At 42.7% G+C, this 24,433-nt stretch overlaps 1 protein-coding gene across 3 annotated transcripts in view; it reads right to left on the bottom strand.

The window, feature by feature from the left end:
- The window catches only part of grm8b (glutamate receptor, metabotropic 8b), a 157,067-nt gene that overhangs the window by 50,063 nt on the left and 82,571 nt on the right, over positions 1 to 24,433 (bottom strand). For all 3 annotated transcript variants that reach the window (XM_028584871.1, XM_028584872.1, XM_028584873.1), the window contains 3 exons: positions 17,658 to 17,793; positions 15,276 to 15,430; positions 14,292 to 14,429 (listed from right to left, as the gene is read on the bottom strand). In XM_028584871.1, coding sequence (XP_028440672.1) covers positions 14,292 to 14,429; positions 15,276 to 15,430; positions 17,658 to 17,793 — 429 coding nt within the window. The remainder of the gene's footprint in view (positions 1 to 14,291; positions 14,430 to 15,275; positions 15,431 to 17,657; positions 17,794 to 24,433) is intronic.

Genomic DNA, 24,433 nt, shown 5'->3' with positions numbered 1-24,433 from the left:
CTGATTGAGTCATAAAACATGACAGACGCGACTGAGAGCAACTCAAGCATTTATGAATTCATCCCACGTCCATGAATGTAAATGGAAATGGACTGTTCTTATATAGCGCTTTTCTAGTCTTAACGACTACTCAAAGCGCTTTTAACATAGTACAGGAACCAGTCACCATTCACACACATTCACACTCACACACTGTGGCCGAGGCTGCCGTACAAGGTGCCACCTGCTCATCAGGTAAACATTCACACACATTTACACTCCGATGGCACAGCATCGGGGGCAACTCGGGGTTCAGTGTCTTGCCTAAGGACACTTCGGCATGGAACTGCAGGGCCAGGGATCGAACCACCAACCTTTCAATTGGCAGGCAACCTCTCTACCACTTAGCCACAGCCGCCCCATGAAGACTATTCTTGACTTTGTTAAATTGCATTTTCTGCTTATTTTTATGTTTAGAAAGTGATTTGCATAAAAAAGCACATCATGGAATTGAATGGAAAAATGAAACCACTGTGCGACATAAATCATCTGAACAGACAAATATTCACCGGCACAACATTTATCTTGTCTGTGACATTTTAGATTTCACACCTGAGGAAGACCAAATTGTTGGCTGAAACGTTGTGTGCCTTATTTGCAGAGCATTAAGCTGTTGTGCGGACTCCACCTTCTTTGAACATTCACTTTTTTGTCCTGCACCAGCCACTACATGGATGTGCACAACGTCATCTTTTTTGGAACATATTAGATTTCAGACTGAACCGTTAACACCAAGTAACATGAAACATCTGCTTCTTTAATTCATTAATAAAAACAAATAAAAGACTAACAAGTCCCAAGTCAAGACCAAGAAGTCAAGCTAGTAAAGTCCCCAGTCAAGATTGTAAGTGCTTAGCAAAACCCAAAGTAAAGATAGGTAAGTCCAGAGACAAGTCCCAAGTCAAGACTGTGATAAAAATCCCTCTCATGTAGACTGATGAACTTGATATGTTGTAGTAGTAGTAGTAGTAGTAGTAGTAGAAGTAGTAGTTAGGGCGGCACAATATATTGTTTTTTTTATCTTAATCGCGATATCAACTGGTGCAATAAAGACATGGCATGAATCTGCGATATATCGTGAAAGACACCGATTTGTTTGTCTTAGTTGAAAGAAAATATCAGTAGAAAACTGCAATTTAAAATGTATCTGATGCAACCGAAAAAAAGAAAAACACAACTAGTCCTTTCAAGCTCAGCTGACAAATGTCATGATTGTGACATTTAGGGTCCTATCTTGCACCCGGCGCAAAGCTCGACGCAAGTGTTCAAGAAAAAAAGGGGAAGTTCTCTGCGCTTCTGCAGACCACAACAATCCGGTGCAACCAAGGCAGGACACAACAGCATAAATAGCAATTTTTATATTTATCCCGATGCAAGAGTCTTTGCTATGTTAAGACCGCCCAGCGCCCACGTCATTTAAATAGCAAATGCACTGTGCGTCTTACAGGGTGATGTGTTCAGGTGCATTCTGGGCGTGTTGCTATCTTGAGGCAGCGGGAAGTGATCGCACTATTGACCAACAAAAACCTGGTCTAAAGTCAATAACACAGCATTTCATTGTTATTTTAACGCACAGCGTGCGCACACTATTCTTGTATATAATACTGAAATATTACAGTGCAAATCCGCCATCATAATAGCAATGCGCCAAGGTACAAAGGCGCCTGGCTTTTAAAGGGATGACACTCTGATTGGTTTATTGCATGTTACGCCCAAAACACACCTATGAATTAATGAAGACACTAAGAAGACATGAACCCTTTTTCCCGCCATCAAACTAGCAAAAGTGGATTTGGACACGCCCTAAACGTACCTGCGCCAGGCGCTTCACGCCATGCGCTTAGATCCTTAAAATAGGGCCAGCAGTTTACAGGGGTTAAATTCAGTCGATCCAGAAAAACGCGATTATGCGATTGCATAATTGAATGCATAATCAGCCAAAGTATGCATATTTATGCGGGGGGGGAAGGGCCGCATTTTTTCAAATACGCCGCACTTTCGCCGCATAAATTGCCGATTTTCGCGCAAAATATGCGGGGCTTGCATGATTTCATAATTCCCGCATTTTCGTTGCAAAAAAGTCCCATAATATATCTTAGCAGAAAGTTGAAAAAAGTTGTGTTTACTTCACACAAGAGCAGCCATTTTCCCCTGTTGCCATGGGAACGTTATGAAGTGACGTGAACATCATCGAAAAGCAGGGTGTTGGGGGAAGCACTTTGTTTTCTCTTTTTCATCAAACCGCAGTTTTTGCAAGTTCCCGCAATTTCATCGCATAAAATTGCATAAATATGCCACATATTCCATTGTGGAATATTTTTTAAGAAAACGTGCCGCATAATCAAGGAGTTTTGCCTGCAACAATCACAAAAAAACTCCAACATTTTTCTGGAAGTACTGGTTAAAGTTCAGATGAAATAGGCTTGTTTTAAAACCAGCAGCTCTTTGCTCTGCAGCTCCACGTCTGAGACATTCCTGGTAATCACTGCAAAAAGTCAAAAAACGAAGCTTCCGCCACTCTCTCATTTTCAAAGTGTCGACAAAAACAACACCCGCTTTTGCACAAACGTTTGTGAGTGCTGCTGAACACTTAACAGCTGCCCGATCTCTGATATGGAGGCAGCGTTTCTCCTGCACATATCATTGCTACTTTCACAGATGCAAGAGAGACATCTGGCCTCTGTCGACAACACTTTTTCATCTGCATGACTTTTCAAACCAAACAAGCTGCAGCACAAAGCTAAGAGGAAGAGAGAAAAAACATACACAAGAAAACACAAAGACGTGTTCAAATGCAAATTTGGCTTTCTCATCCACTCAAGTGTCTTTCAAGGAAATCTGCAACACAGAGGAACACAAAGGGAAGGAACAGTCTCGGAAGAAAGGTGAGGAAACAATGAGACTCTTAACTCAGCAAACACACCGTTCAACAAAGCAGAAGAACCGAATAACATATTCCCGTTCTCCAGTGGAACGGTGTTTGTGGAGTCCTCCGGGTGGAAGAACTGATCCTCGGAGTGGAAAACAAGGTTTCTGCTGAATAAAAGAAGCTCTTTATCCTCCACAACAGTTAAACTGCGACAAAAAAAAAAAAAAAAAAAAAAAAAAAAGAGGTGAAAGTGAACACAAACAAACAACGTTCTGATGACTTAGCTATTGTTTTTTCAACTGTACAAAATGAAAAAGTTTGTCCTACAGGAAATCATACGACCATATGTAACTTTTTTTAATGTTTCTGAAGCTCTGTCATCTTTCATACAAAAGGTCTTAAGTGACCTGCAACCAGACTGATCTCGCAAAGTGGCGAATGTATGACACGCCAATTCATATGCCGTTTTTGCGTTTTATCAAGACGCATAATCGCTTTTTGGCATGTTTATCAACGCCGTTCGGCTGCCATTGAACTACATTACGTGTGAATTTTCGCCGTAGCGAGTAGTATGAAAGGAAGGAAGGACTTTCATCCAGGAGAGCCGGGATCGCGTCCCTCGTGAGGCGTTTGTCAACCGTTTTTTCTTTGGTAAATTTATTTTTTTAGGCCTTCCCCAATGTTCTTTTCCTAAACCCAACTGTTTAATGTTTTCCTAAGCGTGTGATGTTGGTCACCGTCGTGTTTTTGTGTTACTAAAGCCTTTCCCAATGTTCTTATTTGTGTTTTACACGCGTGTGACATTCTCGCAATAGTACGGCACGTTCTTGCGATAACACGCCATTTGGCTTTAGGAAAGTGGCGTGTATGTTTACTCAAACCCACAATGCCATGTTGCTGTAACAGCAAGTGAGACTAACGGTGAAAAGAACTTTATATAGTTTTTAGTAACGTCTCTGCCCGGGTCTGATTTTTACCGAAGTCACAGAATGATTTGGTAGATTTTTTTTTTGTAAATCTGTCCACCAGTTTTAATAAAAGGTATATGGCTCTGCACATATTGAACCTGATGTAACATCTCAATTCCAGACTTGAAACTAATATCCTTGAAGGATGAAATATGAGAATAAATAAAAGGATTTTGTTTCTGCGGCGGCTGCTGCTGCTCCCGCACAAACAAACCCAACACTAATTATAGATCCGAATCAATGAGAGACTAACAGGGACGTTCAGAGCCACAGAGGTTCCGATCTCGACCTATAGACAGGAAGAGCAGATCGACTGTGAAAAGGCTTTAAGACGGACGCAGATTTATTTGGCTGCAATATCATTATGTTGCAGCTAAAACTATTTCAGAGCTCTAATATGAACCGGAATCACATCCTTAATAACACCTTTAACTAATCATTGAAGGGATATCTCAAATAATGTTTATATTCGATTAGATTAGACTTTATTGATCGAAATTTCAGTGCCACAGAAGCAAAATATGAGACACTCAGCACACATACAGAATATACAAAAAAATAATCAATACGATAAAATACAAGAACTATTCTAAAGATAAAAATAAAAAATACAAAGGAAAGAATGTACAAAGGTATATACACGTGGCATATAAAAATGTACAACCTACTTAAATAGTATTTATAAAGATGTAAGTAAAACCAATGATTGTGCAAGTTGCACTATAGTGCGGTATTGTGATGTATATGAGTCTAATCTAACACTCAGTGTTGCAGGGGGGAGGGTGGTTGGGGTATCTATATATTATTGTATATATATTTAAGTATAATATGCATAGGTGTAATTTAGGGTTGGGCATCGTTTGGATTTGAACAATTCGGATTCCAATTTCCAATTCTGCCTTTCGATTCCGGTTCTTAGTGATTCTCGATTCCGATTCTTTGACGGGTGCAGTGAAACGGGTCACATGCCAATTTTCAAAAATAAGCAACACAACAAGCCCCTGGCCGCTTCGGAAACCAAAACTTGCACATATTAAATTGGGAAGCGATGATCGGATTTGAAACCAAATCCTCTAAACGATTCCAAACGATTCCAAGAAAGAATCATTCTACTGGAATCGTAATGTTTGAAACGATTCCAAGTAGGAATCGGTTCTCGATGCCCAACCCTATCAACCCGTCCGCCCTCCCTCCTGTATTTTTTCTTGCCTTGTTTTTTATTCTTGCTTTAACTGTGTATATTTACCTGATATAGCTTCACATTGTGTATAGGTTTACCTGTATTTTCCTTGGATTATGGTGGCACCTAAATCATGGTTGCAGCTGTCGCCGTGGTCCTGCTCCGCACCCTGCTACGCCCTGCTACGCCTTGCTACGTCCTGCTATGTCCTGCTACACCCTGCTACGCCTTGCTACGTCCTGATATGTCCTGCTACACCCTGCTACGCCTTGCTATGTCCTGCTACGCCTTGCTACGTCCTGCTATGTCCTGCTACACCCTGCTACGCCTTGCTACGTCCTGATATGTCCTGCTACACCCTGCTACGCCCTGCTACGCCTTGCTACGTCCTGCTATTTCCTGCTACACCCTGCTACGCCTTGCTACGTCCTGCTATGTCCTGCTACACCCTGCTACGCCTTGCTACGTCCTGATATGTCCTGCTACACCCTGCTACGCCTTGCTATGTCCTGCTACACCCTGCTACGCCTTGCTACGTCCTGCTATGTCCTGCTACACCCTGCTACGCCTTGCTACATCCTTCTATGTCCTGCTACGCCCTGCTACGCCTTGCTACGTCCTGCTACGCCCTGCTATGACTTGCTACGTCCTGTAACGCCCTGCAGTGCCCTGCTACGTCATGAACTATTAGAACTACTATTTCTAGTCATTGTTCCATTATCTTTATTGTGATTATTATTGCCACTGTTCATCACACCCCCAACCGGCACCGTCAGACACCGCCTTCCAAGGACCTGGGTCTGTCCCAGGTTTCTCCCTAATAGGAAGTTTTTCCTCGCCACTGTCGCACTAAATGCTTGCTCTGTGGGGGAATTACTGGAATTGTTGGGTCTTTCTCAATTATAGAGTGTGGTCTAGACCTACTCTATCTGTAAAGTGTCTTGAGATAACTCTTGTTATGATTTGATACTATGAATAACATTGAATTGAATTATTGCCTGTTTTAAACTAACAGTTTGTTCAGAGACCTCCGCTCCACCACACCTTCACATCTACTGCAAATCAAGAGATCAGGAGCTACCAAACACCGTGATTTAAGAGGTGAATTAAAGGTTAATTATGGGGATGTTTTATAGTTCAATTGTGAGGAGGGGATCGTTACATCGACGTGTAAAAGACGAACGAGAGGGAGGAAGAAAAACATGTATTTTCTAATGGTGGGGTGTAATTACTGTATTGGATTGCGTTTTAAAAGCAACACACTTAATCTGGCAGGAAATGAGGTGCTCAGAGGTGGCGGCGGCTGAGAGCGTGCGGCGGTTGGATGGCGCAGCGTCGCCATTAACCCTGAGATGAGTGGGTGATAGAACGTCGCCCTCAGACCTCAGGTCATCTTGTCTCGCCGGATATTTAATAATCCTAATTGAATTACATTCAAAGAGTGCGCGCGTCTTCTCCCGAGGAGGGATCGTACTGAGCGCGCTCTAATCTCATGTCAGCCGGTGAACCGCTGCTTCTCCTTCTTCTCTGCTGGGCAGATGAAGAAGGAGAAGCAGACATTTTGCTCCACTTAACGTCCCAACATTTATACCAACATTTAAACTTTGGGGCCATGATTCATCCAGGGCCTGATATTATTTAATTTTGCTTTCACAAGAGACTGTCCTCCCCTGAAAAATGCTTCCATAGGTCATTTGTTCAAGCAGCAATTACAGTACTCATCATTAGGTTTCCATTGGCGGCGTCCTCTAGTGGCCGTAGTGAATATGACCGGAGCAAAGAAGGAAGTAAGGTGACAAAGTATAGGAGCGCCAAGTGTCAGGTTGGGGGGGTGGATGGGTCAAACAAACAGAGGACTTTCACCCAGGAGACCGGAGGTTTGTTTACTAAAAACTAAAAGTAAGTAAGTTTTTCTTTTAAACCTTACGGAAGAAACAAAGTCCCTTCACATTAAGCATCACTTGCGTAACCGGAAGTAAAGTAACGTCTGATTATAACCCAAACCACAATCTTTTTCTAAACCTAAAGGTACACTGTGTAGTATTTTAAGTATTTTTATTATCTAAAATCAATATTCATTCATAAATATGTCCTCATTGGTGTAAAATGACCTCTGCCAATGATCTGACTTATCCTCGTAAGCGAAGAATTTCTTATCTGTATTTACATTGGACAGGCAAGTCCAAGGAGGCTTCCATGTCGTTCCGCCATTTTGAAAAACTATAATCGCTGAGAGGGACGCAAAATTACGAATCCCACCATAGCCACGCCAAGACCCGCCCTATGAAGCAGCTTGATTGGTTGGGGTTAGGCATTTCACCTTGAGTTGATAAGGTTAGGATAGCCGATTGGTCAGGGGATAGGACCTGTACAAATCAGGTTACGTTGCCTTGCGTAAGCATGGACGCCTGGCCAACAGTAGCTATTGAAGGGTAGGTCTTATGCCGAACCACGGGAGAGGGAATCCTCGTCGCCAAAAAAGCGAAAATTGGAAGACATGTTGTCATGTTGGCTTCTTGGTACATAACGGCTACCGTAGTTGTAACGCGCATTTGAAAAAGCGAGGCGCTAGAGAGCACTATTGATTTGAATGCAAAATACAATTTCACCGCTAGATGGGAGAAATTCCTACACAGTGTACATAACCAAACTGTGACTGTTACACAATGTTTACGACATGTTTTAAACCGCGTCTGTTAATTTTCAAAACCCGACCGACGTTCTGGTTTAGATACGAGGAAGGAAAACGCTTGTGCAGTTTATGTGAATGAAGAAACGGCCGTATCATATCGCCGTAGGCTTTGAAGGACTTTCACAGATAGGTATTATAGTACACATCAGTACACTGTTAATGTGCACTAACCACTTACTGCCATAGTGCCCACTTTTGACACCTATGTTAATTCACCTACTGGAAATGACGAGCAGGATGAGTTTGACGAACGCAACACATGGCAGCTGATTGGACGATCGCGCAACATGGGTCTGGCTGCCCCGAATTTCAAAACAGACTTTAATGGCGGCTCGTTCAGAATACGATCTCGTATTTTACCAAAATAGTTCACCGAAACGTGTTTCTGAAAACATTTTAAGCGAGAAATAGTCCATACAGTTGCTGAATCTGTCAGATCGACAAAGGTCAGTTTAAAAGATTTTCGTCAGATTTTGAGAGGCGCCGAGCCGTGGAGTGGGGTGCTGCTGCTGCTGCTGCAGGTCACGTCACATCACCTGCAGAAATGTCAAGTGGGAGAGATAAGGAAGGCTGCCCGCAGTTGGAGGATGCGCCAGCGTCGTTTACAGTCTGGTGTGTGGGAACATTTTGGATTTCATGTTACCTATGATGAAATAAAACAATATATAGAACTGCCACTGTGCCACATGTATTGTGCAACATGCATTCAATATGCTAATTTTAGCTATATATCATATGCTGAAGTATATTCTGGAGTGTTAAAGTAATACTAATACTAATAAAACACTTTGAAAGAAGCCATTCTGCATGAGTACTTTAAGTATATTTTGCCCTTTACTCTGTAGGGTGCTTTTACTTCAGTAGCATTTTCATTCCAGACTTTTACTTTCTAAAGGAGTATTTTTAGACTGTGATATTTCTCGGTTTACTTTAGGTAAAGACTGCTGAGCTTACACCGCTCTGAACAACAGCTGCAACGACAGGCGCACACGCACACACGCACACACACACACACACACACACACACACACACCCACAAACACACACACACACACACACACACACACGTACACACAAACACACACGCGTACACACAAACACACATGCATGCGCACACACACAAGCGCAATCATGCAAACACACGCACAAACACAGGCCCGTGCACGCAGACACGCACACACAAACAAACACACGCACACACGCACACACACACACACACACACACACACACACACACACACACACACAGACACACAAAGACACACACACAAACACACATGAATGCGCGCACACACAAGCGCAATCATGCAAACACACACGCACAAACACAGGCCCGTGCACGCAGACATGCACACACAAACAAACACGCACACACGCACACACACACACAGACACACACACACACGTACACACAAACACACATGCATGCGCACACACACAAGCGCAATCATGCAAACACACACGCACAAACACAGGCCCGTGCACGCAGACACGCACACACAAACAAAAACACACACACACACACACAGACACACACAAAGACACAGACACACACACAGACACAGACACACACACACACACACACACACACACACACACACACACACACACACACACACACACACACACACACACACACACACACACACACACACACACACACACACACACACACACACACACACACACACACACACACACACACACACACACACACAGGTGGACGGTGACCTGCTGACTCGGCTGGTTGTGTGATGACTCGGCTGCAGATCTGGAGTCTCTAAGCCAATCAGTGGAGGGCTGCGTCCTGCCAGCAGCCGTCCACCGAGCCCAAGTAAAGACTCACAGCGCTATCAGCAGCTGGGACGGCCTGACAGCTATTTTCGGATGGCTGACGCGGTTTTTTTCTGCTGTTTCTACAGTACTGCCGCACACCTGTATTTACCCAACACCTTCCACAAATCCTGTTTGGTGTGTCGGACATGTTTGTAAAGGATTTGGCCCTCACCGGCCCCCCTGTTCTACAAAGAAAGGGAGAATTACATCCTGCCGCAGGGTCTCTGCAGTCAGCACTCAGAGACTCAGCAGGCGAGAGCTGGACGGGATCCCAGAGAAGAATCCAGTTCCAGTTATAATAGCTTCAAATTAACATCTGCTTTACGTTGAGCCCTGAATCCGTAATGCCTTTAATCAAGGTTACAGTAGAGGAAGAACAGTTTTCCTTTGTTTTTTTTTACAGGTGTACAGGTACAAAACTGTCCTGAGCAGAGACAACTTAAGGACCCCTTAAGTGAAAGAGAGACGGAGCAGGGACCCCTTACTACATATAGGCTATTGTATAAAATGAAGTTGCATACTAAACTGGGTCTACAATAACATGCAGGGCAGCCTAAAGGCTTTATAAATACCTTTTTAGTGCATAATAATAAGCTATTAAAAAAAAAGAATTGTTGGCATGATTTTATAAATCATGTTTTAATGTTAAACATACATATGGCAAAGTGAATCCTTGGAATTACCTGTATCTGGGGATGACCTTAGTGACTACCTCACCTATAGGACTGTAAGCAGTGGGGAGTTATATTTACTAATAATATGTTTATATTATTAGTAAAAATGAATATGTAATATTCATGTTAAGACATTTTTAATTTTAAACTTGTTGTGTGTAGGCCCCCCTGCAGTAACTCTGAGGGCCCCCTGGGGGTCCCGGACCCCCTGTTTAAGATCTCTGCATTACAAGTTAGGCATACATTCTTATTTAAAAACCCAAGAAGGTGGCCGGGTTGGCCCAGTGGGAAGAGCAGGCGCACATGTACACATATACGCAGAGGTCCAGGGTTCGAGTCCAACCTGTGACAATTTACTGCATGTCCCCCCTTTTCACCTAGCTGTCCATTAAATGCGGAAAAGCCCAAAAGAAAAAAACAAGAAGTTTGGTGAAAACCAAAATAACTCTCAAGGACTCATATGCCCATCTGGATTCAAAAATATTCAGTCGGCTGCAGAAAGAAAATAACGTTTTGCCTGGTTTATGTTTTATGGAAAGCACTTTGAATTGCCTTGTTGCTGAAATGTGCTATACAAATAAAGCTCCTCTGCTTGGGCGTCCTGACTCTGTATTTCTTGACACGGGTTAGAAGTCGGTCTAAACGCATCTTATAGACCGGCTCATAGAGTACATACAGAGGACACCAACCCAATGGCCGAAGCAAACTAGCTTATGTTCATGTGTGGCCAGCTGATCACTGTTCAGCTCGCAGCTCTCCTCTGACAGTCACGACTAACCTCCTGGATCGTATGGTGATTACAAACGCTTTTTCACCATCATTGTTACACTCCGCGTGATTGCATTCTGGATTAATTACCGGCCGTAGGATGTCAGAGTCGCGGGGTTCTAAAGCTCGAGCCCCAAAAATGATTATCCAGCGTGTTAATTGGCAGTCGGCGCCTGGCAGAAATCCACCTCATGAATATAAACGAAGGAGAGGTCGAGTGTCGGAGCGGCCCGAAGAAACAACAGACCCTGTTAACCCCGAGTAACACGCCGACGCTCTCTCAGGCTCCGTCAACATTTAAAATCAAATGAGTGAATATAGAGTGGGTACAAGAGAAAGAAATCTTTGCTTTAAATTCTAGTTGCTAGTCTGGTATCTAGGAATCAAGACGATGCTATATTCATAACATTTCTTTTCTTTTTACTGGCATGTTTTTCCCCTTTCCTTTATTGTGTTATATATCTTTTTTGTGCACGTTATAGGTTTACAAAGTGAAAAAGCCCAAAGTCCCCCCCAAAGGGACTTTGGGCAGAAAGCACTGTTCACCAACTGCTCCAAACAGCTCTACTGTAGTCCAGCCTTTACTTCAGAGACAAACGTGGTCACTTTGTAACACACGTTATAATGCTCACCTAGCTGCTAGCATGGTACACCCTCATACTCTGCTTCTGACTGGCTAGTAGTCCTTACCTAGCTACTGTCAGGTCACGCCTTCATACTCTGCTTCTGACTGGCTAGTAGTCCTTACCTAGCTACTATCAGGGCACGCCCTCATACTCTGCTTCTGACTGGCTAGTAGTCCTTACCTAGCTACTGTCAGGTCACGCCCTCATACTCTGCTTCTGACTGGCTAGTAGTCCTTACCTAGCTACTGTCAGGGCACGCCTTCATACTCTGCTTCTGACTGGCTAGTAGTCCTTACCTAGGTACTGTCAGGGCACGCCCTCATACTCTGCTTCTGACTGGCTAGTAGTCCTTACCTAGCTACTGTCAGGGCACGCCCTCATACTCTGCTTCTGACTGGCTAGTAGTCCTTACCTAGCTACTGCACATGTGCGACTCCCAACAAAGATGGAACAGAAGTGCGATGTCTCACTCTGTAGCTAAAACAGAGAGCTCAACACACAGGGTGAAAAGAGGAGCTGCAGCAATGTGCAGTACAACAAAAATATGGTGTTTTTTGAAAATTAAACCACATAAACCTATTCTGGTAAAACCATATTACATGAGCATAATATGAGGACTTTAAAGGATCTGATAAACATTAGAAACTAGTTATTGCATCAATAATGTCCTCATTTGTTTTAATCTGTTTTGTGCCATTCGACTTGTGCGACTTCAACTTTCTTAACTTATGAAGAGCAGGAGCTCCACACACTGTGTACGTTTAGTGAAGTCACTCTGACTGTACGTCCACACCGCCGCCGACTTGGGCGTCTAAAGATACCGGAAGTCATTAATTTTCAATGGAAGCTGGCTTCTCTCAGCTGCGGCGTTTTGAGCGTTTTGAGCGTCAATCAGAAAGGTGAACTTTGGTCAACTTTATGGTAATGAGCTATGACGCGGTTCAGCGGCAAGCAGTGGCAAACGGCAGCAACCAATCGGAATATAGACGTCCTTCTCGCTGGCTGATTCTGGAGAAACATACGATGTAAACTTTTGTTCCTACCAAGACATTAGTTCCATGAAAATGGAGGGAAATCTCCTAATCGCCGTTACTGGGTTCCCCTATCATTTATGATGTAACGTTGTTTGCGTATAGGGACCAGTTAACGTGCCGTCACATGGTCTCTAAACAGTCCGCTCACGGTGAAGTCCTGCACGGGTCAACAGCTGGCGGCTGCTCGCTCTGCCTGCATTCTGCTGCGGTTCAGCGGCTAACTGCTAACAGACACCGCTGTGACCAACAAACAATACAAATGATGTCCTTATATATGTAATTTATAAAAGGTTTCTAGTGTCAGTGTATTGGCCGTGCAGTGGCTGCTTGTGCTTTTTCTTCAATCGTGTGTTGCACATGATCGAAGAACGCTCCCACGTCAGAGCGGCCAAAGCGTCAAACAGCTTCCTCGGACTTTTTGACAAGCGTCCTCGACAGGGCGTCCAGAGCTTCTTTGCAGCTCAAGTCGGCGGCGGTGTGTACGTACAGTGAGCCTCAGAACAGCTGAGTCAGGAACACATGGTTAACCTGATCACACCGTTCTGGAGTTCTGAGGCGTTTGCCTGCAGGGTAAAAACAGAGGAACACATTTGATTTCCATGTTGTGATTTTGGCAGTCGCTTCAGGGGAGACGATTAATGGTGTGTGTGTGTGTGTGTGTGTGTGTGTGTGTGTGTGTGTGTGTGTGTGTGTGTGTAAGCAGAGAGAGAGTTTTCAAGGTGTCTGGAAGTAAATGACTTACTTTCTGAGTCAAGTCATTTTTATTTGGTAGCCCCGAGATAAAAAATAAATAAATCAGCCTCACTGGGATTTAAAGAACATTGAAACTGAGACTGTTGAAGGAGAGGGAAGTGGAGGAAGAAGAGAAAGGAGAAGGTGGTGAAAGAAAGAAAGAAGGAGGTAGAGAAGGAAAGGAGGAAAAGATGAAGTAGAGACGCAAAGGAGGAGACATAAGAAGGAAGGTGGGGATAGAGGAAGTAAGGAGGAGGTTAAAAAAGGAAATAAGGACTTAGAGAGGGAACAGAGGAGAAAGAGATGCAAAGAAGGAAGAAGGGAAGGGAAGGAGAAGCAAAGGGAGAAAGAAAGACAGACACAGAGGAGGGAACAAGGAGTTATTGACAGTCGAGAGAAGACGGAGATAGAGATGTTTTTGCCGCTGTACAACAGCACTAGTTTCCTCTAGGGTAGGAAGTGGAAAAGGAAAGGAGGAAGTAAAGGAGAATGTAGAAGCAGGAAGGAGAAGGTAGAGAAAAAAAAGGTGGTAGCGAAAGAAAGGAAGAAAAGATGAAGTTGAGAAGGATAGAGGAAGGAAGGAACAGGTCGAGAAGGAAAGGAAGAGAACAAATAAGCAAGAAGGAGATAGAGGAAGGAAGGAGGAGGTAAGGAAAAGAAAGAAGGACTTAGAGAGGGAAAGGAGGAGACACAGATGCAAAGAAGGAAGTAGAGAAGGTGAAGGGGGAAGAAAGACAGACATAGAGGAGGGAATGACAAGTTATGGACAGTAGAGAGAAGAAGGAAGTAGAGAGATTTTCGATGCTGTGTAACAGCACTAGTTTCCTCTCGGGGATAATGAAGCCCCCGCTGTTCCCACCCGTCTTTTCCTACCTGTGCATTTCTTGGGGCTGCCGGGTCTCTTGCCGTGCATCCCCAGCTTGCAGACAAAGTTCTCCTCCCAGAACTCAGCGAACCAGACGTTCCTGCGGTTGTTGGACAGCGAGCGGCTCTTGAAGTACCGGTCGAACGCTGTGGAAAGAAGAGGTTAAAAATGTTACTGTTACGACGATGTTTTACGAAGGCCCGACTTGGGCCGGTCACAGACTGATGGCAGCTGTAACGTAGAGCCCAATAGTTTCTGTGATCACAGAATCACGGACGGAATTGCGAAATTGAGAATTTAAAAACGCTATAAGCAGTCCCTCCAGAAAAACGCGATTATGCGATCGCATAATTTAATGCATATTTATGCGGGGCCGCATAAATTGCAGATTTAGGCGCAAAATATGCGGTGCTTGCATGATTTCATAATCCCCGCAGTGCTGTTGCAAAAAAAAAAATCACATATATCTTAGCAGAAAGTTGAAAAATGTTGCGTTTACTTCACACAAGAGCAGCGATTTTGGTAATGTTATGAAGTGACGTAATTACGCGATGTGAACATCATCGAAAAGCAGGTTGTTGGGGGAATCACTTTTTTTCTCTTTTTCATCAAACTGCAATTTTTGCAAGTTCCCGCAATTTCATCGCATAAAATTGCATAAACATCCCGCATATTCCATCGCAGTTTTTAAGAAAACGTGCCGCATAATCAAGGATTTTGACCACAACAATCACAAAAAAACTCTGAAAGGACCCTATAAGACAGATTCCATAGGGGCCTTCATTAAGTCAGTACTAAAAGCTAACTGGAGATTTGAAAATATACTACGTCTAAGTTTCCAACCGTTTTTAAAATGTCTTAAAATATATATTAAACAATAATTCCCAGAGGCTTAGCTCTGGTTGGCTGGGGGAAACCCTGATGATGGTTGATGATGATGATGGTTGATGATGATGATGGTTGATGATGATGATGATGGTTTCCTGCCTCACCGTCCACCGACGCCCTCTTGGGGAGGATGGTGATGGCGCCCTCGGCCACGCGCTCCTGCTGAACCACCGGAGAGATCTTGGAGCCCCAGCTGTCAGAGCCCACCCACAGGAAGTGACCCGTCAGGTTGTTGCGTTTCGCCGCATCCAGGACTCGCCTGTCAGGGATCACACGTGAGACAGCCGGGAGTCACTCCCCGAAATATGAACTTCTGTTCATGTTTGGAAAACAGTTCTACAGCCAGCGTGTTTTATTTAAACACAGCGGTGCTCGAGCTAAACGCTAACATGCTGGCGTTTAGCAGGTACAGACGGAGACAGAGGAAGGAAGAAGGATGTATAGAGAAGGGAAGGAAGAGGTAGTGAAGGGAAGAAAGGAAGTAAAAGAGTGGAAGGAAGGAGGAGGCAGAGAAGGGAAGGAGATGGAGGAAGGAAACAAACAAGATAAAAAGGAGAGAGGGAGGCGATAGAGATGGAGGTAGAGACAGAAAGAAGGTGCTATAGGAAGGAAAGAATGAGGCAAAAAGAAAGGAGGCGAATAGAAAAGAAGGCGGTGGAGAAGGAAAGGAGATAACGGAACGAGGTAATGAAGGAGAAAGAAAGGGGAAGGAAAAGAGGAGGTGGAGAAGAAAAGAAGGTGATAGAGTGGGAACCGAGGAGGTAGAGGAAGGAATTATGAGGTAATGAAGGAAAGAAGGAAGGGGAGAAGGAAAGAAGGAGCCGAACCATATTCAAAATCTTAGTATAGAGCGTTAGCATGCTAACATTCGCTACTAAACACTAAACAGTGAAGTAGAGCTGAGGCTCATGGGAATGTCATTAGTACTGAAACCAAACTGGCAATCCATCAAATAGTTTCTGAGACATTTCACTGAGATGTCAACCTCACCCCCTGTGTTTTCCTTTACACGTCAATAAATCATTCTAATAAATTATAGATCAAACATGAGATGATCGGCCTGCTTCGTCACATCTTTTTGCGTCTCCTTTTCTTCTCTGCGAGGTCCCAAGATGAGCGAGGTTTCTCTCAGAGCTGCAGATTAACATCAGCCGCTACACTGATAGCATGTGTGTACTTGCATGTGTGCGAGTGTGTGTGTGTGTGTGTGTGTGTGTGTGTGTGTGTGTGTGTGTGTGTATGAGGCTCTCAGCTCACTGCAGATAATTGGAAGCTTGTTATCTTAATCTGCACCCAACAGCTGGAGGATGAACCGATTAGATACTTTAAGAACATACAGATACAGAAACTGTTTGTTTGTCGCACAGTAAGTCTGTTTGCATTCGCCAGTGTCCTTCTGAAGATGATTTTCAGTTTCTATTTTCAAAAAAAAAAAAATCAACAATTCTATAATAAAGAAAGAATACCAAAACAAATAAAATTATTGGACCAAATGATAAAACTTAGGATTTAAACAAGACTCACCGTGTACAGTCATGCTCAGGATGACAATGCTAACATGCTGATGCTAAGCTGTTTATCACGTGTACCATCTTACTGGAGCGGCTTTCATGCTCAAATTTGCAAACTCTCACAAAACACAGCCGAGCATAACGGGAGCGATTCGTTTTGCAGGTATTTTATAACAAACCAAACTGCACATTCATATTTTGACTTGATGATGGTGCTATGGAGGAAAACTAAAGTGATCACTAAAGAGATTAAAGTTCATCCTGGGTGTGTGTGTGTGTGTGTGTGTGTGTTTTAATTATAAAATTAATTAAAAGTAGTAAAAGTCAAGGGATCATCAAAGTGTAGGCTTCAACCTCTGAGGACCAGGAATGTCTGAACAAAACGTCATGACAATCCATTTTACAGTTGTTGAGATATTTGAGTCTGGACCAAATGTCAAAGAACAACAGTCCTTACAAGGACTCGGGTTTACAATATAGTTTAAAATATGTTTTTTAAATATCAGGATAGCAGTAGCTCATGTATGAGTTCCCCCTGTTTGCTCAGTTTTTCTTTAACTCTCATTTTCTGAAGACAGAGTTGTGCTCCTCTAAGAGGTATCTGTTCCTTTAAAGCAGTGGTTCCCAACCTTTTTTCCTTGGTGCCCCCCCCCCCCCCTATTCATGTCTAAGAAAAGCTGAGCCCCCCAACCCCCCCGAAACCGAAGTTGAGGTAAGTCTCGAGATAAAGCCTTACTTTCTTTTTTGATACAGAGGAGTTATCAGCACTTTGATAGCAGAATCAAAGGAAAACTGATGCTTTTTTTTTTTTTTTAAAGTGGGGCCATATCTTGAGAACTGAAAATAACACTTAATTTAAGGGACAGAAAGTATCCCAAAACACTGCACCAATCGGCCTGTTGGTCTCTCATCTGCAATCATTACAGCATCAAAGTTTACACAATCAAACTTGAGTCTGCGTGTGCGTGTGTTTACCGGATGTCGTCCTCGTTGGCGAACATGATGACGGCGCGAGCGTTGGGCGTCTCCAGCAGACGCAGGACGATCTTGTCAAATTCGCCTTGTCTCGGCTCCCGGGGAATCTTCAGAGACTGAGCGATGCAAACCCCGCCTGAGAGAGTGAGAGTGAGAAAGAGAGAGAGAGAGACTAAATATTTAAAAAGCAAGACATTGTCTTTTTGAGACGTCTTTCACGTCCTGTGTGACGTACAAAGACGATCTGAGGTAAGCAGCGATGCAAGATCTTTCACTTAAATAAAAGTAGCAATACAACAATGTCAAAATAGTTTATTGCAAGTAAAAGTTCTGCTTTCATAATTCTACTTTAGTAAAAGTACAAACCCATCGAAAACTTGCCCATGTGGCTAATACAGTGTTATATATGACATTTTTACAATGGTGGAAGAAGTAGTACAAGTGGTATTCCAATCTTTTACTTCAGAAAAAGTGGCAATAGAACATGGTTTGTGTTTGTTGATGAGACATTATCTGAATAGTTTTATGCCACTGGAGAAGGCTGATTATTAATATTAAAAGGTTAATTAAAAGCGTGTTTGACCTTTCAGCTCCAGAGAAAGAGATTTCCAGGTGATGATGTCTAATTCTCATATTATGCTCATTCTCAGGTTCATAATTGTATTTAGAGGTTATATCAGAATAGATTTACATGGTTTAATTTTCAAAAAACACCATATTTTTGTTGTACGGCACATTGCTGCAGCTCCTCTTTTCACCCTGTGTGTTGAGCTCTCTGTTTTAGCTACAGAGTGAGACATCTCACCTCTGTTCCATCTTTGTTGGGAGTCGCACATGTGCAGTACCTAGGTAAGGACTACTAGCCAGTCAGAAGCAGAGTATGAGGGCGTGCCCTGACAGTAGCTAGGTAAGGACTACTAGCCAGTCAGAAGCAGGAGTATGAGGGCGTGCCCTGACAGTACCTAGGTAAGGACTACTAGCCAGTCAGAAGCAGAGTATGAGGGCGTGCCATGCTAGCAGCTAGGCGAGCATTATAACGTGTGTTACAAAGTGACCACGTTTGTCTCTGAAGTAAAGGCTGGACTACAATAGAGCTGTTTGGAGCAGTTGGTGAACAGTGGTTTCTGTTGGAGATGGTAAGTCCCTTTGGGGGGGACTTTGGGCTTTTTCACTTTGTGTCAGCTGTAAGCAGTCCAACAGTGCCGCGAGGGACTAAACACTAAGAGTTGAATAAACACACTGTGACGCAGGGTTGGCTATCGGTATATATATATATATATATACGATTCCGATGCCGAAGCGGTACTTTTAAAACGATTCCGATTCCTAAACAGATTCTTGAAAATCTGAAAAATGACATCAAAGGAGGGCTCTTATATAGAGTTGTTTTAATTAACGTCTTAAAGTATTTAAATATACAATACAATACAGTATAGCATTTTACGTTTTGGTGAGCCCAGAGGGAAAATATGGCCTTTTAAAAGTAGCCTACATTTACTGTAGCTAGCTATGGGTAGACTACAGAGAAAGTGTGATATTTTTACGTCCGTTTCGGAGCAACAGAGAGAAAATATTTCAGTAGACACATTAAGTGGAACCAAAATGAGGAACCGAAATTTGCGTTCTGATCCGGTCCAATTCCTACCGGTTGTGTAGGAACCAGTTCCGGGTTTCGGTAGCTAACCCTACTGTGATGCGCTCGAGATTGTATTGCAATGATTTATTCCTCCACACGTAAAATACAACTAGCACTGCAGTTACTAAATGTAAAGTTACTTTGTGAGTAACAAAATAAGTGCGTCAGTGCAGTCTTCGCTCTCAGGCTCACCCCCTCTCTGTCAAAGCCCAAAAACCCCCAGGTGAACAGGTCAAGCAAACAAATATGTTAACACTTCCGCTCAAACCGCAATAAAAAACCGCACACCACCTACAATATAAGTGCACAATATAATAATCAATAAATAATATCAATGAGACCATAAACAACATACAAGATGTGGCTCCTAAACACAAACCTATACCGTGCACAAAAAAGATATATAATACATAAAGGTGAGGGGGGGAAAAAGCCCAAAAAGCATAATATGAGCACTTTAATGTTCTGACTTGTTCTGCTTCCTGCTGCAGCAATCAGCTGGTCTCCCTTAAAGGTCCAGTTATAAAAGTTGATGTTTCCTCTCTTGGTCACATCATTAAACTCTCGGCTTTGTCTCACACCGCTATAAAACCCACCTGAAGTATATGATATTGTTCCTGCAGCGTTGCCCCGGGACGCGTAAACGAGAGCCGGGTCAGGGTTTTTAAAGACGAACTACGTGCCCCTGTCACGAAGTGAAGTACGGTACAGTAGAGGCTGCAGATGAGCCAAACACACACACACACACACTGTAAAGCCGTTCCAACTTAATTGGCTCTGGAGTGGATTATCTTTCTTCTTTTTTAGTTGCGAAAGACGGAGCATCTCCCCGGCCGAAGGTGGCGGGCGAATCTCGAGGGGGGAAAAAAAAGAAACGAGCTGAAAATAATGGCGTCTGTTTTGGTCTGACCCCGATTGTTTGAACAGCAGAGCCGTCTTGAGTGTTTTTTTTTTTTTTTGTCAAGGGAGGTAGAACTGACGCTACCGAGTTTAAAGATTACCGCAGCAAAGAGATGAAAAGGTAAAACTATTTCGAAGCAAGACTCTTTACACAAAGTCTGACCTTGCGTGTGGGATAATCACACGGAGACCAGGCAAAGCCCGCGTTTCTCTTGCTTGCTGCAAAACGAAGATGCAACTTCAAGCACATAGTTCAACATATACAGTACAGTTTCCTTTTTATTTTCATGACTATTTACATTGTAGATTCTCACTGAAGGCATCAAAACTATGAATGAACACATATGGAATTATGTACTACAAAAAAGTGTGAAATACCTGAAAACATGTCTTATATTTTAGATTCTTCAAAGTAGCCACCCTTTGCTTTTTTATTAATAAAGGAAAAACTTCCACTAATTAACCCTGACAAGGCACACCTGTGAAGGTAAAACCATTTCAGGTGACTACCTCATGAAGCTCATTGAGAGAACACCAAGGGTTTGCAGAGTTATCAAAAAAAGCAAAGGGTGGCTACTTTGAAGAATCTAAAATATAAGACATGTTTTCAGTTATTTCACACTTTTTTGTTAAGTACATAATTCCATATGTGTTCATTCATAGTTTTGATGCCTTCAGTGATAATTTACAATGTAAATAGTCATGAAAATAAAGAAACACATTGAATGAGAAGGTGTGTCCAAACTTTTGGCTTGTACTGTAAATCAGTGTTGGAATGTAATAAAATACATATATCGTCGTGCAAATTAATCACACTTAAAAAGGCGTTGAAGGCGACAGGTAGCTGTAAAAAGACGGTATAATATGACAAATGTTGAGTTATCTCTGTTTAAGGAGGAGGAGCTGGGCAAGTTCAGATCAGTTCTGGGTGATCTCGGAGGATCCGGGGGAAAAGAATGGAGATAAAATAATTTAAGACTCGGCTGCCATTGTCATCATCACACCATCCGCAGCGAGCTGAGAGGCCGTCTGCAGTCTCTCCCCCCTCGCGGCTTCAATTTCAGACGATTTCGGAGTCATTACACAGGTCCATCGGGACATCAGATAGGAGGTGGGGCAGCTCTCTCTCCTGCCGGCCCTTTCTTAAATGAGGTGTTTGGGATTTTATATTTGAAGGTTTTGAAGGTCAGGCTGCTGAGAGCGTGAATCATCACATTTTTTTGTACTCCTTTACTCTTTGTACTCTAATCTTTGAAATCGGTCCAGTATTGAGCAAGAGAACGATGTGACCCTGCAGCCGCAGACCGGGGTGCAGAGGAACCCTGTAGGGCAAATGTGCATCACCAATTTCGTCCACTTAAAGTGCTGTTTTTGCCACTGACATGCTCAGATAATTATTATTTTTTATTTATTAATTTTTGGCCATTTTTGGCCTCTATTTTGACAGGACAGCTGAAGACATGAAAGGGGAGAGAGAGAGAGAGAGAGAGAGAGAGAGAGAGAGAGAGGGGAATAACAGGCAGCAAAGGGCAGCAGGTCGGAGTGGAGCCCGCTGGGCCCGCTGCGTTGAGGAGTAACGCTGCGTTCCAGGTAACCTGTAACTTGTTTTCACAACCTTCTCCCTGTGAAAGTGCCCTGGACCGGCAGTCCAACCCCTAACTTCCTCCCCGTGAACTCGTACCAGATGGTTGTTCTCCCAGTTACAGTTTTTGACGTCACACACACATAAACAACAATGGCGACCCCCTGTTGATGCTGTACAGACGCCGATCATTAATGGTGAGAAATAGAAATAAATAGACATAAATACGCAACGTAAAGTAATTCCGCACATTGTAATCAAAACAATACACATACAATTGTGTACTACTAGAGGTTCTGTTTATTAAATGAAGGCCAAAATATGTCGCCAACTAGAAACGTCAGCCGCTAGCTAACCTTAACGTTAAAGGTAGCCTAACCTGAACCCTGGAACGCTACCAAGTCGTGAGTTGTGACTTGAAGTCGTCACTTACGGGCTAAAAATTGTGTCTGGAATTTTTTTTTGTGATTGTTGCGGGCAAAAATCCTTGATTATGCGGCACGTTTTCTTAAAAACTGCGATGGAACATGTGGGATATTTATGCAATTTTATGCAATGAAATTGCGGGATCTTGCAAAAATTGCGCTTTGATGAAAAAGAGAAAAAAAAGTGATTCCCCAACACCCTGCTTTTCGATGGTGTTCATGTTGCATAATTACCTCACTTAATAACGTTCCCATGGCAATTTATGCGCTGAAAGTGCGGCATATTTGAAAAAACGCGGCCCCCGCATAAATATGCAGACTTTGGCTGATTATGCATTGAATTATGCGATCGCATAATTGCATTTTTCTGGAGGGACTGATATATGGGCGCCCGCTCTCAGCTATCCGGGCGCCCTTAGATTATTATTTTAACACAGTCCTAATTACCATCTTAGTTTATGATGCTAGCATACTAGCATACTAGCATACTAGCATACTAGCATTTAGCACTAAGCACAAAGTACAGCTGAGGCGAATGAGAGTTTCATTAGTTTTTCAGGTATTTGGTCATAAACCAAAAGTTGTGGACCAATTAAAAGTATTCTGTGGTGGAATCAGATCTCAAATATTTTACTAAGTAATAACAACAGTGCAGAAATACTCTGTTACAAGTACCAAAAGTAAAAGTACTCATTTAGCCGAATGGTCCCATTCAGAATATTATTATTATCATTTTTTACTGGATTATGATTATGGATGCATTAATGTGTTCATCACTTTAATGATGTAATGTAGCTGGTAAATGTGGGACATGACTAGGATGTTTCTGTATGTTTTTCATATTTCTTTTCAATTAAAACAGGGAATTAAGATTATTTAGAGCAATTTAAATCTCCTCAGGAACAATTTGCTTTTTTTCTTAGAACATCTTTGAGATGATTCCTGCTCAGAAGAACACTTGTTATTTATATTCTCTGAAAGACTGACTCTGTTGATACACAACCATGTGTTGTTTTTGCATCATATATCACTGACCACATCTACGTTGTGGATTTTTCTGTTGTTCTATATTTTTTTTATTGGCAACAAAACTCATGAAAAGACCCAAACAAACAATGTTTCAGTCCGTATCTCAATACTTTCTGACTTCCTGTCTGCGGCTCCCAGCTCCAAGCCCATTGGTTCTTACTTAAGACCTTAATCTTTTTTTTTTATTATGTTTATTTGTATAGGGACAAGTATGCAGCATAGACCTATTCCACACACAACAGCCTTTATAGTGTGAGCTAATTTGCAATACCCGTCCCTAGATTATTATATAGTTACGTATTTTAACGTTACTTGAAAGAAATAGTGCATTTGTGTGGGGCTCTGTGAGTATTTGTGGCAGCAGGACGGTGTGTGTGGGACTGAGTCAAAATGAACTACATGTCACCCAGTGCAGCAGTGTGGCTCACTGATGTATTTTCAACCGTTTTCGGTTGAGCTGTTGCCCTTTACAGCAGCCCTTCAAAATAAAAGTCCTCAGCGTGCCTCCTCTTTTACATTCTCTCAGGTTGTTCTGTCTTTTGTTAATAAAGTATGATCTGTGATCATCGCTGAAAAACACAACAAAGAACATCCGCACTTAACAATCAGTAGTTGCCGTGGCAACACAGCAATTCCCCCACAGCCTAATTACCTTCTTTCTTTCCGTCGCTGCAACTGTGTGTTATCTAATAACATGTGGGAAACTCTTATCAATAATAGATTCATAAGAACAAGGAGACATTTCACATTAACTTTATCTTGATGATGGGGACACTCGGCTGACCTTCACTCTCCTGAAGTTAATGAAACCGTGAGTGGATTTTATCTCCCAACACGACGCCGCAAAACAAACTCTCTACCGATATACACACACACACAAAGATTTTCATCATGAGAATACAAAGCCAGCACTTTCAGATTTGTATCTCTCCAAAACAAAAGTTTTCTATGATGAAATGTTTAAAGCAGTGGTGGAAGTACTCAATAAAATAAATGTAGTGGAGTACAAAGTAGCAGAACTGGAAATACTAAAACGGTACTGCAGAGCCGCTGGTGGTCACTAATATAGTATAATAAGTGTGAGTGTTTTTCACAATTTCTGTTCCCAGCAATTCATGCACTTAGAGACCATTAGGACAGGATTCTTCTGGAAGCCATGAAAGTGATGACCACACTCATTGTTGTGAACGGTATCTAACGGTGA

The sequence above is a fragment of the Perca flavescens genome, chromosome 8, assembly GCF_004354835.1.
Source record: "Perca flavescens isolate YP-PL-M2 chromosome 8, PFLA_1.0, whole genome shotgun sequence".
NCBI lineage: Eukaryota > Metazoa > Chordata > Actinopteri > Perciformes > Percidae > Perca > Perca flavescens.
Note: the sequence above shows the minus strand (reverse complement) of the source record. Positions and strands in the feature narration are given on the sequence as shown.